The sequence below is a fragment of the Balaenoptera acutorostrata genome, chromosome 14 (assembly GCF_949987535.1).
Source record: "Balaenoptera acutorostrata chromosome 14, mBalAcu1.1, whole genome shotgun sequence".
NCBI lineage: Eukaryota > Metazoa > Chordata > Mammalia > Artiodactyla > Balaenopteridae > Balaenoptera > Balaenoptera acutorostrata.
In genome coordinates, this window is record NC_080077.1 from 53,096,476 (window position 1) to 53,113,644 (window position 17,169).

Sequence of the window (17,169 nt, forward strand, 5' to 3'; positions counted from 1 at the left end):
ATTTGGTTTGGTATGCCCCTTAAAAACCTTTCAACTTAGAGGAGTCCTTGTACTCGTTCCCATTTTACCCTCTTGCCTTGTTGAATAAATTCAGTCAGATGTAGAATATCTTGCATGCTGGATTGGTCTGTTTGCTTCCTTGTGAAGCTATTTCACTTGTTCATCTCCCTCCTATGTTTCTAGAAAATTGGAAGTTAGACCTACAGGCTTGATGAGATTTAGATTCAACTATATGGGCAAGAATATTTCATAGGTAGTTTTATATACTTCATAATGCACCACACCAGGAGGCACATCTATGTGGACTCCCCACTCCTAGTGATGCTGTTAGTGGTTAGTGGTTGCAGGTGGTGTCGGCCTGAGGCCTCCATTGCAAAGTTCCCCACCAACCTCTCATCTACTGATGATTGTTGCCTGAATTGATTATTTCGTAAGGAATTACAATATGGTGATTTCCTAATCCTATCCTTTATTCCCCTTCTATTAAGTGGAATTGTGTTATAAACTTTCTTTCACCAGCCTGAGCTATTTGGTTACCACATTAGAAGAGGCAGTTGTTCCCAGTTTCACATCCTCTCAGCCCGCCTCCTACTACAGCCATTGCTAAAGCAACCTGCTTCCTGCAGGTGTAACCTGACAGCATCGCTCCTCATACATCTCACGTTCTACCCCCGAGTTCCTCTGACTCCATGAAGGTGGGACATCTGCTAGCACTCACAGGACAGCTTAGAAATGTGAGGGGGCTAAGGTCCCAAGGGGGAAATATGGACCACTGGGTGGTGGAAGCTGGTTGATAACTGCTCCTCTCTTGCATCATGCTGACAATTATGAAGTATATTCTACATAGCAACTCAAGGAGTCCCTGCAGGCTCAAGGCCTTATTGCCCACTGTGATGACTAACTCAAGAACACCCTTGTATTCACTTGCCCTGTTTCACTCTCCTAGTCATCCGCTGCTGTTTCCTGAGAATGCTGTCCAAAATAAACTACCTAAAAGTAAGCCCTTGTCTCAGGTTCAGCTTTCAAGGGGGTAAGCCAGACTAAGACACCACTAAATGTAATTCATGCAGGAAGGGCAGGATAAATGCTCAATTCTTTCATTATATTGCAAATACTCAATTAGTTATGTCTAATAATGAAAAAGATTTATATGTCATCAATGAATTTCAATCAGTTGTAGTTGTCTTACTCTTTTCTGGTGCTCAGATTGTCCCTTTTTCAACCAGTAGAAGCTCCTTTACGCTGATAGCATTTTCCCTTTGACTTGTCCCATTAGACTTTAGACTTTAATAGCTTCTGGCACAACAGGGTGTCCCAGGCTCATCATGCACATTTCTAGCCCCAGACCTGATATCTGTCATTCCTCCAAAGAACGTCCTTCCTTTTAATAGGAAATGATGTATTAAAAGTACAGTATGAACACTAAAGGTGCTCATTGGTACACGATTATCATTACTTCTAGGACTTTTCAAGGGATAAAGCAAGTAAATGTTTTTTTCCTTCTTCAATAAATATAAAATTTTCCTTGTTGGAATATAAGAAACATTTTTTTTTCCTGAAATGTACTTACTTATTTTTTAAAAATTTATTTTATTGAAGTATAATTGATTTACTATGTTAATTTCTGCTGTACAGCGAAGTGATTCAGTTATACATATATAGATATATATATTCTTTTTCATATTCTTTTCCATTACGGTTTATTACAAGATATTGAATATAGTTCCCTGTGCTATACAGTAGGACCTTGTTGTTTATCCATTCCTATATATAATAGCTTACATCTGCTAATCCTAAACTCCCAATCCTTCCCTTCCCCACCCCCCTCCCCCTTGGCAACCACAAGTCTGTTCTCTATATCTGTGAGTCTGTTTTTGTTATAAGAAACACTTTTCAAAAGGAAAAATCATAAGTTCATACTATTTCCAATTCACCTTTAATCTTACATGGATTCTACTTACTCTGAAAATCATTCATAACAACTCTAATATTGGTTTTTACCTATAATATACAAGAATAGTTTGAAAGTAATAATATCTATATTTCTACTAGCAATAAGACACTGAATGAAGTTTAAGACTTCTTTGTAAATCTATTTATCCTGAGAGCATATTCCTCTGTGAATGTACAGTGAAAACAGTATTTTCTAAAGTCATTAAATTAATTACTTGGTGCAATTATACCACCAACTTAATATACAGTTAGGTAATTTGCTTCAGTTGTTTTCAAATTTTAGGAATCACATTTTTCTTTTGAGTTTAAAATTATTTTGAATATGTAAAATATATATATATGATTCTAAAGTCAAAACTATATAGTCAAGGTATATTCATCAGAGTACTTTGCTTCCATGCCTGTCCTTTCCACCTGTTTTCCCCCCTCCCAAATGTATACAAATATATATTTGTAGTTCACCTATCTTACAAAAAAGCATACTATACTGTTCTGCACCTTGGTTGTGCTTTTGTTGTTGTTTAAAGCTGACATATTTTCTGGAGATATACGAGACATATTTTCTGGAGATGGCCCTCATTCTTTTTCAGAGCTGCATAGTGTTTCATTGTATGGATCTACCCCAGTTTATTCAACTAGTCCCCTATTTATGGTTATTTGGTTTGTTTCCAGTCTTTTGCTATTACAAATAATATTGCAGTGAATAACCTCGTGCATAAGTCATTTTATATTTTGGGAAGGATTTCTGGAATTGGGATTTCTGGGTCAAATGTATATTGTAATTACACAAAGTATATAAACGTATATGTAATTTTGCTAGGGATTACCAAATTCCCTTCCATAGGTGCTGTTTACACAGCATTTTACATTCTTACTGGTAATATGTACCATCCCTGTTCTCTAGCCTGCCAACCCAGTAGGTGGTCAAACTTTTGGATTTTTGCTAATCAGATTAATTGCCTCCTTTTATCATTCTGCCCCAAGATATATGCCATGCTTTCATCTACTTTTGGAAGAACTCTCTTAGCATAAACAATAGGTGATTGTTCTGAGGGTGATAGGAGGGTGGCTGCAGTATCCCTATCTATTTCCACTCACCTAATCATGGAAATGCCAAAGCCCAAAGCATACACCATCCGTGTTAAGACCTTGTATTTCCAAAGGCTGGTTCGAGTTTCTGGCCAAAGAAAAGGACATCAAATAAGACCTCACTTCTTTCTAAGGTCAGCAGAATGCAGAGAGGGCAGCAAGTGGAGTCCACTAGTACTTTACCAGCTTCAGGATCCTGAGAAAGGTGAAGGAGGAACTGTGACCATCTTTTGTCAGCTTTCTGTCTCCAGAACAATCCCAATGCCAAGGAGAAGATGTCCCTGTGTATGGCTGGAGGTCTCCACAGATTGTAGAGTGACTACTCTCTAATCTGCAGGGCTGCTCACACCCAGGACCTCTTCTTCTGCTGCTTTGTAGGAGTAAATGTCATGGATGGGAATTTTTTTCTTTCAGCATCTCCCATTTCCCTGTATTCTTATGGGCGATTTTGCCCCCCAGAGGACATTTGGCCAGGTCCTCAGACAAATCTGGTTGGAGAGGGGTACTACTGGCATCTAGTGAGTAGAAGCCAGGGATGCTGCAAAACATCTACTATGCACAGGACAGCCTTCACCCCCGGCCCCCTGCCTACCATAACAAAGGATTATTTGCTCCAAAATGTCATTAATGCCAAGGTAAGGAACCCTGCTGTATTCTTTCTTTATGCACACATTTACAGACATCCTCAAAATGACTATTATCAGTGACAGAGGAAGGGCAGAGTCACAGATTCTCCCTCTCTGCACCTCCAGAAGTCACTAGCAATTCAGATATCTCTTTAGTCAGACTCTAAGGAGTTATGTATTTATCTGGAAGATTGAATAATAAATACCATTTTAACCTTCTAAAAACTGATTATCATTAGGTATAATGCAACCTTTTAACTCTAAGAATAAAGGAAAGTGCTATTTATTTAAAGTAAATGGGACTAAAAGTCCCATGAATAATCAAAAACTTGGTTAATAGAGTATGACCAGAGAATAATGCACTTGGCTTCTGTGGAGAAACTAAAGTACACGCTGTGAATTGGTATTAAGGAAATTGCATGAAAAGTTAGTCTTAAAGTACCACGCTGCTAAAGAAACAGCCTCAGGTGCACAATATATCACATTCAGTCCTTATCTCCCTTCCTTTTTTTCATGACTTCTTTCACCTTGGATAACCCAGCTCAGGCCTTGGAACTTTTTAGAATGGTAAGGTATCTCACTCTCCACATTTATTTTCATCTAGAACAGACCTGAATTTTATTGCCGGGAGTGTGTTATCGCTTTCACAGGAATTGTTTTTGAACTTCGGCCTGCCTTATTTATTTATTGGGCCAGACTGTTTTTTTTTTTTTTTTTTTTTAATTATTTATTTATTTATTTATTTATTTATTTATGGCTGTGTTGGGTCTTCGTTTCTGTGCGAGGGCTTTCTCTAGTTGCGGCAAGCGGGGGCCACTCTTCATCGCGGTGCGCGGGCCTCTCACTGTCACGGCCTCTCTTGTTGCGGAGCACAGGCTCCAGACGCGCAGGCTCAGCAATTGTGGCTCACGGGCCTAGTCGCTCCGCGGCATATGGGACCTTCCCAGACCAGGGCTCGAACCCGTGTCCCCTGCATTGGCAGGCAGATTCTCAACCACTGCGCCACCAGGGAAGCCCGGGCCAGACTGTTTTTAATACTTATGAGCATAATTCACTTTATCTAAAACGTACCCTTGAAAAGTTATGCCTAAACTGAATTTCTGGAAATAAAATTGGATTGTTAAATCACGAGGGAAATTTGCTATTCAAAGGGAGTCTGAGGCTAAACCTTTTTAGAGAAAGCATCTTCTGTACAAAGTGAATAATTACTCCTTAATTTGCCCGTTTTTAAGTCTGAATTTTTTATGTAGCCCGAATCTAGTCCAGTATTAGGCATGATGCTAATTTTAAAAATATCAATCATGAATTTGAAAGGATTTTGAAAGTTAAAGAGAGTTTTACAAGCTATTTTTTTAGGGTGTAAAACTCAGTAATATATATTTATTATTAACAAGGGTTTGTTAACACTTGTTTTGGGTGATGAGAAGAGGGTCAGGATGCTAGACATACATAATAAAGAATAGGTAGCATTACAGGACCACACTGACAACAATGAGAAGTGGTTGGTAACCTGTTACTTAGACAGTAATGTTGTAGCTAAGAACATGGATTCAGAAACCAGATTACCTGGGTTTACTTTCCTGCCTAGTGTGGCCTTAGGCAATTTACACGACTTGGCTGTGCCTCAGTTTCCTCATATGAAACACGGAGAATACTAATATTATCTACTTAACGGGGTTGTTTTGAGGATTAAATGAACTAATACATGAGCTGTAAGTGGAAGCACTGGAGTCAGTGGTAGTTTTGGATTCTCGATGGTGGGCGGAGCTTCCTTCTAGAAGTGCCTCTCTGCACCCTTTCGGGGTTCTGCCTGAGCTGTACACATGGGAACTGAGGCTCAGTGAGGCGGCCAGAGACAAGAAATGAGGACAGACCCTGGGGAAATAAAAAACAAAAAAAACCCTTTCTTTGGGGCCACGCCACCTTTCCTAGGTTGGGAGCAGAGTTCACGAGCACTCAGCCCCACGTCCGGATTCTGCCTCCCACCTCACTCCACATGAGCCGTGGCCCACAGCTCCTGAAGCCCCACAGTCCGACAGACGGCTCTCACGCCAGTCCACCACCACTGCCAGGGCTTGGCGGCGGATGGCTTCCCAGAGGAGCTGGCGCCTCCGCCCGAGCACTTCCTTCCGGAGGGCTGGGGGCCGCGAAAAGACCATTACTAGACACCGACCCTCGTTCACGACACATATTTATGCGTGCCCACTCTGCGCTGGGCATCCTACGACGAATCAGACACGTCCCAGATTCAAGGGGCTGGGGCACCACTCGGGGCCCACACCCCGATCTCTATCACCCTCTGTCCTCGCAGGCCGGGACGAGAAAGTGGGAGGGGCTGACGCTTTCATCCTACCTCGCCTTCCGGGGTTCATCTCCAAAGCCCCGCCCCTTCGGGCCGTTCACGGCTGCGCCGTAAAGTAGGAAAAAATTCTTTGCCGCAGAACAGCCCGCCTCCGTCTTTACGGCAAGCCGCGTTTGACGCTCCCAATATGGCGTTCCCCACTTAGGCAGTGCTGTGGATGCTACCCTAGATGGCCGTGGGCAGCGCTGACTTGGGGCTGTTGTCTGTCTAACCCAGGCTGCAGAAAGCTGCTGTTAAAGCTCGTTTCTGGTCACGGCTCCAGAAACCCACCCTCCTCTGAGGGTCAAGAATCGCTGCTTCCTTCTAGTTACCGCAAGTTCCTCATCTGCCCCTAGCTTGTTTTCCGCGCCACTACCGGACACCCTCAAGTCCCTGACACCCCCAGACTCAAACTATGAGCCTTCGGCAGCTGCTTTTGCGCTTGCCCTGTTATCTCGGGGCCTCGGGCCCCCGGCGTGGCCCCCTCGACACCATCTCCTCGGTGGTCTCCTGGCGTGGTCAGTCCTCCAGGTCCCCGGCCCACTGGAACCAAGTGGTGTCAGAGGCGGAGAAGATCGTGGGCTACCCCACGTCCTTCATGAGCCTCCGCTGCCTGCTGAGCGACGAGCTCAGCAACATCGCTATGCAGGTGCGGAAGCTGGTGGGGACTCAGCACCCTCTGCTTACCACAGCCAGGTGAGCTACTCCCTCTCGCCCTGACACACTCGCACCCACTTGGGTTCTTTTTCCTGGCCTGTACACCCTTTCCTCCCTCTCTCAGACTGACTGCCTGCTTATCCCTTTTTACCTCTTCCTTTCCTCAGCCATTCTAGGCATTCGATGTTGTGTCTTCTCTAGTCTACTCACCTTAACTTACTAACTCTGTTTGCGGAGGAAGAATGAGAACACGTGCGCTTTTCGCGTTTTTTGCCTCTTAACTACTTAAGGTGAAGTTGCCTCAATGATTTGTGGAGAAATCGAGTAGGGATGTGGGTTTGAGTCACTTCCTAGAAATGGTCTTTTAAAGTGGGATAGGTTTATTTTCGGTTCCGCATTATTCGAGAGGTCACCTCTAGAAAGAATGGGGAGGGGGAGATAGGACGAAAATTAGTTACTTGCAACGTTTGTCTCAGGCTTGAAGTAGGAATTTATCTAGTCAGTAGTCATTTTCCCCTCGGGATTTTTATCACTTATGCTGAACTACTACTGTGAAACCTGCCATTAGGACTTTAAGGACCACAACTTTTGATTCCATTTTTAAAAACTCCACCTTTTTATTAATAAATAATTTCAAACATACTGAAGATTTGCAGGAATAAAAATAATACAAAGAACGTACTTTATAATCATATTCACCTATGGTATACATATATACGTATACTATTCACATGTATATGTAAACAAAATACATACACACACACACAGATATATTTTTCCTGAATCATTTTGGGGTACATTGCATATGTCATGGTCCTTTACCTCCAGGTACTTCATTTCATAAGCATAGGGATATTCTTTTTTTTTTTTTTTTTTAAACTTTTCAGATTTTTTTTTTAATTTTTAATTTTTTATTTTTTAATGCTATTCTTGTCTGCTTACATTCTTTTTATGTATGTATGTATGTATGTATGGCTGTGTTGGGTCTTCGTTTCTGTGCGAGGGCTTTCTCTAGTTGTGGCAAGCGGGGGCCACTCTTCATCGCGGTGCGTGGGCCTCTCACTAACGCGGCCTCTCGTTGCTGAGCACAGGCTCCAGACACGCAGGCTCAGTAATTGTGGCTCACGGGCCGAGTTGCTCCGCGGCATGTGGGATCTTCCCAGACCAGGGCTCGAACTCGCGTCCCCTGCATTGGCAGGCAGATTCTCAACCACTGCGCCACCAGGGAAGCCCCATAGGGATATTCTTTACATAACTACATTAATCAATTTACTTTTAATGTTGATACAGTACTTTTATTTAACCTACCATTGATAGTCCACTTTTGTTAATTGACCCAATAATGTTTTTTTTTATAGCATTCTTTCCTCTTTAGTACAGGATCCAGCCTAAGATGAGGTATTACTTTAGTTGTCATGTCTCTTTAGTCTCCTTCAATTGAGAATATTTCCACAGTTCTTCACTTTTATGACTAGAGCATTGGTTCTCAAATGGCGCAGTCTGCCCACTAGGGAACATTGGTGTTTAGTAGGTAGAGGCCAGGGATGTTGTTAAACACCCTACAATGCCCAGGACAGCCCCCTACAATGAAGAATTAGGTGCACCAAGATGTCAGTAGTACCAAGGTGGAGAAATCCTGGACAAAAATTATCTTTTTTTAAAATGTTTTCTTTAAAAAAAAAACAAAAAAAAACTTTTGAAATAATTGGAGATTCACATGCAGTTGGAAGAAATAATGCAGAGAGAGCCAATGTACCCTTTATGCAGTTTTCCCCCCAAGCAGAATACTGACACTGATACAGTCAAGATGCAGAACGTTTCCATCACTACAAGGATCCCTCACGTTGCCCTTCTATAGCCACCCTCACTTCCCTTGCCCATCCTCTTGCTTTAATTTTTTATGAGACACTTGCTATTTCTTTGTTACTAGTTACCAAATAGCAATAGTAGAGTGATTTTATTTCTTGGCATCATTCCCAGTTATCAGGACTGTCATTTTATGAGTAGGCTAAACTTGTCCTGAAGCTGGAATGTTAGTTCACCAGAGATTCTAGATGATACACACTCAAAACACACATACATATATATTTTAAAGCTTAATAATGAAACGAATGAGCTTACCACCCAATTGAAGAAGTGTAACTTTATCAATCCTATTGAACCTTCTCTCTTCACTGGTCCACCTCCCTGATCCCCACTATACTGAGTTTTGTGTTTATTTTTCCTCATAAAATTACACGAGTGTTTCCTTAAATAGTAATGTGTTTAATTTTGCTCATTTTTGAAATTTATAAATATACTAGTTTATTGCATGCAGTCCTTTATGACTTGCTTTTAAATTCATCATTGTTTCTAAGATTTATCCCTGTTATGTTTAACTATACTTCATTAGTTTTTCACTGGTGTGTAAAATCCTACTGTGTAAATATACCACAGTCTTCTTTCGATCAGCATTTGGGTTGTTTGCAGTTTTTGGTGCTATGAAAAGTGCTGCTGTGAATATGCAGCACGCGTCTCCTGGTGTACTTGTCTTGAGAGAATAAAGGCGTGTGTGCACATGTGTTCAGCTTTAGGAGACAGTAAATTGTTTTCCAAAGTGGTTGTACCAGTGTACATTCTCACTAGCAGTGTCTGAGTTCAGGTTACTCTGTGTTCTCACAACACACGAACCATGAAGTGTCTTCATTTTTGCTAATCAAATAGTGGGTTTTTCTGTATGTAATGGGAATGATAGTGTTAGCGGTGGAGGTTGTAGTACAGCCAGCCCTCCGGATCTGTAGGTTCCACAACCACAGATTGAACCAAGTGTGGATCAAAAATATGCAGGGGAAGAAAAATTTCAGAAAGTTCCAAAAAACAAAACTTGAATTTGCTGTGCACCAGCAACTATTTTTATAGCATTAACATTGTATTTACAACTATTTACATAGAATTTACATTGTATTAGGTATTGTAGGTAATCTAGAGATGATTTAAAGTATAGGGGAGGATGTGCCTTGGGTTATATGCAAATACTATGCCATTTTGTATGAGGGACTTGAGCATCCTTGGATTTTGATATCCATGGGGGTTCCTGGCTCCAAACCCCCTGGACTGTATATTACGTTGTGCAGATGCATATTGTAGTCTCTGTAATAAAGTGTTGAAGTGAAAAGGGCAGAACTGGAAAGAGCCTTATTAATGTATGTATTCTGAGAATTGCAGTTCATCTACTTAATTGTCAGAGCATCAGTTGGGGTCTTAGAGAAGATTCCTTCTGAGGGCACCAGAGACACACTAGATGAAAGCTTGTAAGACTGATGGCTCTGAAACTTCCCTGACTGTATGTAGCCTACCCTGCCTGCCTAGTCCCATATTACAGTGAAAGAATTGAAGAGGAACAAAATAATAAGTTTCAGCAAAGTTGTAGTAACATATATAGATTATTTTGTAAGAAAAGGAGGAGCTAATCTGCATATAGTTTTATTACATTTATTTAAATTATTTAAACAGTCTAAACTCACAGGCAGCTAATGAACAAAAAACTTTTGGGGAAGGGGTCGTGCATATATCTGTTTTAGCAGAGAAGCAGGCATTTGATCCATAGGGTAGGCAGATTGTGGTTACTGTAAATTATAGCTAAAAACGTAGATTAAGCAGCTATATTGTTTCACATACTGCACCTTACTTTGTCGAAATCTTGTGAGCAAAGCATTGATAATTAAGAGAGAGAGCCTCTCAGTATGCTATCCAAAGGACACAAATACCCCATATAGTTAATATAGTTAGAACAGTAGGAAATTGGATTTGGTAAATTCTTTTACTAGTTCCATTTTACATTTTACATTATTTACTTAAATCAGTATTCTAATCCCTTGGGTCATTTTACTTTTTGGGTAGATATACATGGTATTGATATATTAGGGGTGAATCATATGGCCCTAAAATTTAGATGTATTTTTTGGCATTTTTGGCAAACAGGAGGAGAAAAAAAGGAAATCACCATAATTCAGTATTCACTACCTTCTCTTTCTTTACCTAAGTTATCTCATCAAGAAAAGGGAAAAAAGCCTAGAACTATATTTTTATAACAATTTAATTGAGAAATGAGATTAAATTTAAAATCTTGAGATTTAGTGAGATAATGATCTTATTACTAGGAACAATGTAGCAATTAGCTAATTTTTTACTCTTGTTCTTCTAGATGTTCTAGTTTCTCTGTGTTGTAAGTTCCAATTAGATAAATAATCCTTAATTCAATGTTTATTAAAGCTTATGGAGGAATATAAAGAATTCTAAAACATGGACCATGTCCTTTGAGAGTAGACATTGTGTTGGACACAAATATGTTTACAAATATCAGAAGGAGGGAAATGACTTGTTACTAATGAGTAGTAGAGATATATTAGCTATTACATTTAGAGATACTGAAGTGGCCTGGTGAAAGGTAAACCCTGTATGATATTACTTATATGTGGAATAAAATATAAAACAATCTAGTGAATATAACAAAAAAGAAACAAATTCACAGGTACAGAGAACAATCTGGTGGTTACTAGTAAGAAGATGGAAGGGGGAGGGGCAAGATAGGAGTAGGGGATTAAGAGGTACAAACTACTATGTATAAAACAAATAAGCTACAAGAATATGTTGTATAACACAGGGAATATAGCCAATATTTTATAATAGCTGTGAATGGGGTATAACCTTTAAAAATTGTGATTCACTATGTTGTACACCTGAAACATACACTATTGTACATTAACTATACCTCAGTAACAAAAATTAAAAAAATAAAGTGGCTGGAATAGTAGAGAACCTTTCATGAAGAAACTAGGACGTGATTGGGATAGATGGATAGAAATTACATGGGTGGTGTTTTAGAGCGGTGGTACTATATTACAATTTTTTTTCTTCTTGATTCTTTTTTCTTCTTTCTTTCTCAGGCTGTAATACCTCTACTAGGCATAGGGAGGACCTTAAAAGCAAGAATAAGCAGTACAGTAAACTAAAATGAACAGCATGAATGGAGCTAGAATAGCTAAAACAATATTGAAAAAAAACAAAGAAGAAAGTGGGAGGAGTCATTCTACCTTATGTTAAGCTTAATTGATCAAGACAGTGTTGTATTGGCAGAGGAATAGACAGATTGAGGGAACAGAATAGAGAACTCAGAAATAGATCAACACAAATATATCCAATTGATTTTTGACAAAGGTGCAAAAGCAATTCAATGGAGGGAGAATAGTCTTTTCAACAAATGGTGCTGGAACAATTGGACAGTATAGGCAAGAAAATGAACCTTGACCTAAACCTCACACCATATTAAAAAAAAAAGGCTATGTAAAATGGAATTAAATGTGAAATGTAAAACTATAAAACTTAAGAAAACGTAGGAGAACATTTTGGGGACCTAGGGCTAGGTAAACAGTTCTTAGACATGAAACCAAAAATGCAGTTCATTAAAGAAAAAAATTAATAATTGGACTTCATCAAAATTGAAAACTTTGCTCTGCAAAAAGACCTTGTAATAGGATGAAAAGATTAGCCACAGGGAGAAAACATTTGCAAATCACTATCTGAAGAAGGACCTGTATCCAGAATATGTAAAGAACTCTCTAAACTCAGTGGTAAGAGAACAAATAATACAATTAGGAAATGGGCGAAAAGAGCCTATAAAGATGGCAAGTAAGCATATGAAAAGTTGTTCAACATTATTAGCCATTAGAAAAATGTAAGTTAAAACCATGATGAGATGGGGCTTCCCTGGTGGCGCAGTGGTTGAGAATCTGCCTGCCAATGCAGGGGACACGGGTTCGAGCCCTGGTCTGGGAAGATCCCACATGCCGCGGAGCAACTAGGCCCGTGAGCCACAATTACTGAGCCTGCGCGTCTGGAGCCTGTGCTCCGCAACAAGAGAGGCCGTGATGGTGAGAGGCCCGCGCACCGCGATGAAGAGTGGTCCCCACTTGCCGCAACTAGAGAAAGCCCTCGCACAGAAACGAAGACTCAACACAGTCATAAATAAATAAATAAATAAATAAAAGACCGTGAATTTCTTTAAAAAAAAAACAAAAAACCATGATGAGATACCACTACAAACCTATTAGAATGGCTAAAATAAAAACAATCTGAAGTCCTGGTGAGAAACTAGATTTCTCATACATTGCTGATGGGAATGTAAAAATGGTAAAAATTTTTTATAAAATTAAACATACACAACATACAACCCAGCTATCACACTTGTGAGCATTTATCCCAGAGAAATAATAACTCATATCAAAACCTATCATGAATGCTTGTAGCAACCTTATTTGTAACAGCCAAAAACTGGAAACAACCCATATGTCATTCAAAGGTGAATGGTTGAGCAAACTGTGGTACAACCATACAATGGAATACTACTCAACAATGAAAAGAAATGAACTATTAATGTGAATATACTTAACACTACCGAACTGTATACTTAAAAATAGCTAAGATGGTAAATTTTATGTGTATTTTACCACAACTAAGGAAAAAGTCAATTTCAAAAGTATGATTCCATTTATACCACATTTTCAAAATGACAAAACTATAGAGATGGAGAACAGATTAGTGGCTACTAAGTCAGAAACAGTGTGGGGAACAGGGAGGAGTGTAAATACAAAGGAGTATATTGTGGTGATGGAACAGTTTAGTATTGTGATTTTGGTGGTAGGTACATGAATCTATACATGGTATAAAGTTGTGTAGAACAGTATATACCTACACACAAATGAATGCAGGTTTTTAAAAAGTGCTGAAAATGGAATAAGGTCTGTAGTTTTGTTAACAATAATATACCAATGTTAATTTTTAGGTTTTGATATTGTACTACAGCTATATATTGGGGGAAGCTGGATGAAAGATACATAAGGACTCTTTATACAGTCAGTCCTTAACCACAAGTTCTGTGTCTGTGGATTCAGCCAACCATAGATAGAGAATATTTGGGGGAAAAAATTCCCCAAAAGCAAAACTTGAATTTGCTGAGCCAGGCAACTATTTATATATAACATTTACATTGTATTTACTACTATTTACATGATATTTACATTGTATTAGGTATTATAAGTAATCTAGGGATGATTTAAAGTATACTGGAGGGGGCTTCCCTGGTGGCACAGTGGTTAAGAATCCTCCTGCCAATGCAGGGGACATGGGTTCGAGCCCTGGTCCGGGAAGATCCCACGTGCTGCGGAGCAACTAAGCCCGTGCGCCACAACTACTGAGCGTGCGCTCTAGAGCCCGTGAGCCACAACTACTGAAGCCCGCGCGCCTAGAGCTCGTGCTCCGCAACAAGAGAAGCCACCGCAATGAGAAGCCCGTGCACCGCAACAGAGTAGCCCCCACTCGCCTCAACTAGAGAAAGCCCGTGTGCAGCAAAGAAGACCCAATGCAGCCAAAAAAAATAGTATACTGGAGGATGCGCATAGGTTATATGCAGATACTATGCCCTTTTATAAAAGGGACTTGAGCAATACAAATTTTGGTATCCTCAGGGAGTCCTGTAACCAATGCCCCTGTGGATACCTAGGGAAGACTGTACTATTTTTGCATCTTTCTGTGAGTCTATAATTATTTCGTTATTTTGAAAAGCTAAAAGAAATCACTTTGAAAAGAGAGAGAATGAATGGATGGATGGATGGATGAATGAACAAACAGTAAGTAAGCCTAGGAGACAGGAGGCTTGTATGTTCTAGTTTGATCTCTGTCAGTAGGAAACAGTGTGACCTTAGGCGAGTTATTCCATCTCTGGGCTTTAGTTTCCTAAGCAGTGAAGTAGAAAGTTTGACTAAATGATTTCCAAAAGTGTTGCCAATTCTGGACTAGTAGAAATTAGTGTTGTAACTGAACATAGCAGCTAAGGGAGCTATTGTCACTTCTCAGGCAGGGAATGAGCAGATTGAATGCAATATATATTGATAGTACAATCTATCATCCTTTTCCTACTGTTTAAAAATCCTGAAAGCTCAGAAAAAATGTTTTCTTAGACTCACAAATCTGACCTGAACTGGTGTGAGATCATTTATAGTCTTCTTTATCCCACTTTATGTGAATATTCTTGCATTTTGCTACAGAAATATTAATGTGTTTGATTACAGGGTGCTGCCCCAGATTCTTCTGGAGTGCTGGGTGAATTGCACCTTCCTAAAATCGAAAAATTTCAAATTCTGAAAGACGTTTGGTTTCAAGGACTTTGGATGAGGGATTGTGGACCTGTCCAAGCTAGACAGTGGTATTATATGTAGGATGATGTTGAAGTCCAGGTATGTGATGTGGATGGGTAGTGTGGGAGAGGTTGAAGGTAGTGACAGTGCATCAATCTGCACTTTCTCCCAGTACAGCTTGAACCCTATGGGCCATTACTATCTTGCTAATTAAATGTAATTATCCATTTGTGCAAAATATATATTTTTAGTCACTTAAATTTCTATAAATCAGTATTATTTTTAAGTACTTCTAGCTTTTATAAATTCACTGCATTACTATCTACTGTCAAGAACTTAAGAGCTTTTAATAAACATATGGAGGACACTTAATTGTTTCAAAGATAATAACAGTACTTTTTTTCATATAGAATTGGTTAAATTCTTGTTGTTTAACATAGCTAATTCCATTGAGCAATGTGGCTTTGTGTTCATTGATTACTCTTGACAGATTTGGCTCTTAGGATTAAATTTTTGTTTAAATATTCTGTCTTTTTACTTTTGCCTTGGAAAAACTGTGATCTCTATTTCACGTTTAGATAGATGGGATCAATTTGGTATGCATTTATTGGAGACAAATTGTGACATTTAGTCTCTCTCTTAGAGGGTATTGATTCCTGGGTAGAGACTTTTTGTTCCTGACTGAGTTCACTAGTTACTTAGCTACCTAAAAAACCTTATTAGTCTTTTTCTGCATGGTAAACTTCTTTAGAGCTCTTTGAATTTATTATTAGAAATTTAATTTTAGTCTCTCACATGTTTATGAAAGACCCTTTCTAGATTCAGTTCTGTAATTACTGTACTGAAAGCCTACATTACTTATGAAGAACTTTTTCTTGGAAGACTTGGAGAAAATTATAAATTTTAATTCATTCCACAAATATTTGAGGTGCTCTGGGCATGGATATACAAATAAGAATAAGACATAGTTGCTGCCCTTCAGGAATTCGTGAGAGGCAGTATAGTGAGCATGAGCTCTGGAATCAGACTGTTTAGATGCATATCCTGACTCTACCACTGCCAAGGTATGGGATCTCAGGCAGTTTACTTCACCTCTCTGTGCCTTAGTTTCCTCATTTGTAAAATGAGGATAATAATAGTACCTATATCTTAGGGTTTTATGAAGGGTAAATGGGCAAATATAGGTAAAGTACTTAGAAGAGTACCTGGAACATAGAAAGTAGTCACATGTTAGCAGTTACCGTTATTATTAGAAAGTCATTTTAGTGGGGAGACATGCAAATAGAGGATATTGAGATAAATGCTGTAGTATGTGTGAACAATATGCTGTAGAGGCAGAGAAAGAGGAAAAAATCTCTCTCTAGAGAAAATTGAAGACTTCCAAAGTTGAGGTGACATAAGAGTTGGGTCATGTTGGATGGGAAGGAAATGACCAAGGCAGGGAAAAATAAGCCACAAGGAGTTGCCTGGCAAAGTGTAGGGAAGTAGTAGTTTGGTGTATGCTGAACAAGGGATAGACAAGGCAAAAAGGATGGATTGGAAATGTCTGCTTCTGCTAAGCTAGAATAACATGCTGTAAACAAATAGAAAACTGGATAAAATATATATGAAACAACTATATTCTGCTTAGAGTACAGGGAGCACAGGATTGTGATCCCTGTGAGTGAGAAAACAAATGAGGTGAGAGCTATGATCACTCTGACTTTCTGCTGAGAGGTACTTTCCAAATAGCAGCACAGAGAGGGGGAACTCGAGCAGAGGGTGCTGGCACTGCTGAGTTGAAGAGACGGATCAGATTTGGGGGAGGCTAAGGCAGCTGGAAATTGTGGGACAGAATGCAGACGAGGAGAGAGCATGCACAGAAAGGCTCCAGAAATCTAAGGTGCCCGCTTGAGTCTGTTATTGAAAACTAAGCAGCACACACATAGGATGCTTGGGCGCTATAAGCTGTACAACTGTCAGAGTTCTCCCAGAGCTGGGAGACGTGCAAGTTCTGACTGGACAATGTGGAAAGAACTTGTTGAACAGCTGGGCACTCTAGAGAAGTGCCCAGAACTTTACCCAGAAAAGTTATGCCTTAGTAATGGGACCAGTGGTATTCTTAATTCCTACTAATTAACGTTAGCTCAGAGCTAGTAGGTAATAATCCTCAAGAGGATTGGGTATTTTCCTTTTGCCAACTCATCATTACCTGGGTAATGGCCAGAGATGCATTCGGGAAAAAAATCTTCCAGAAGGGATTTGGCCTCCTCTTCATTCAAGAACTGTGGGTCTTAGATTTGGGTGAGAGGCCAAGACTCTCCACTGTAGCGTCTCAGAGAGGTCTCTGTTC

General features: G+C 39.7%; 1 protein-coding gene across 3 annotated transcripts in view; it reads left to right on the top strand.

Annotated features, from left to right (window-relative positions):
* The first annotated feature begins 6,143 nt into the window (after positions 1 to 6,143).
* PDSS2 (decaprenyl diphosphate synthase subunit 2) overlaps positions 6,144 to 17,169 on the top strand; it is a 285,207-nt gene continuing 274,181 nt past the window's right edge. For all 3 annotated transcript variants that reach the window (XM_007190653.2, XM_007190652.3, XM_057527999.1), the window contains exon 1: positions 6,144 to 6,705. In XM_007190653.2, coding sequence (XP_007190715.1) covers positions 6,425 to 6,705 — 281 coding nt within the window. In that variant the 5' untranslated portion in view covers positions 6,144 to 6,424. The remainder of the gene's footprint in view (positions 6,706 to 17,169) is intronic.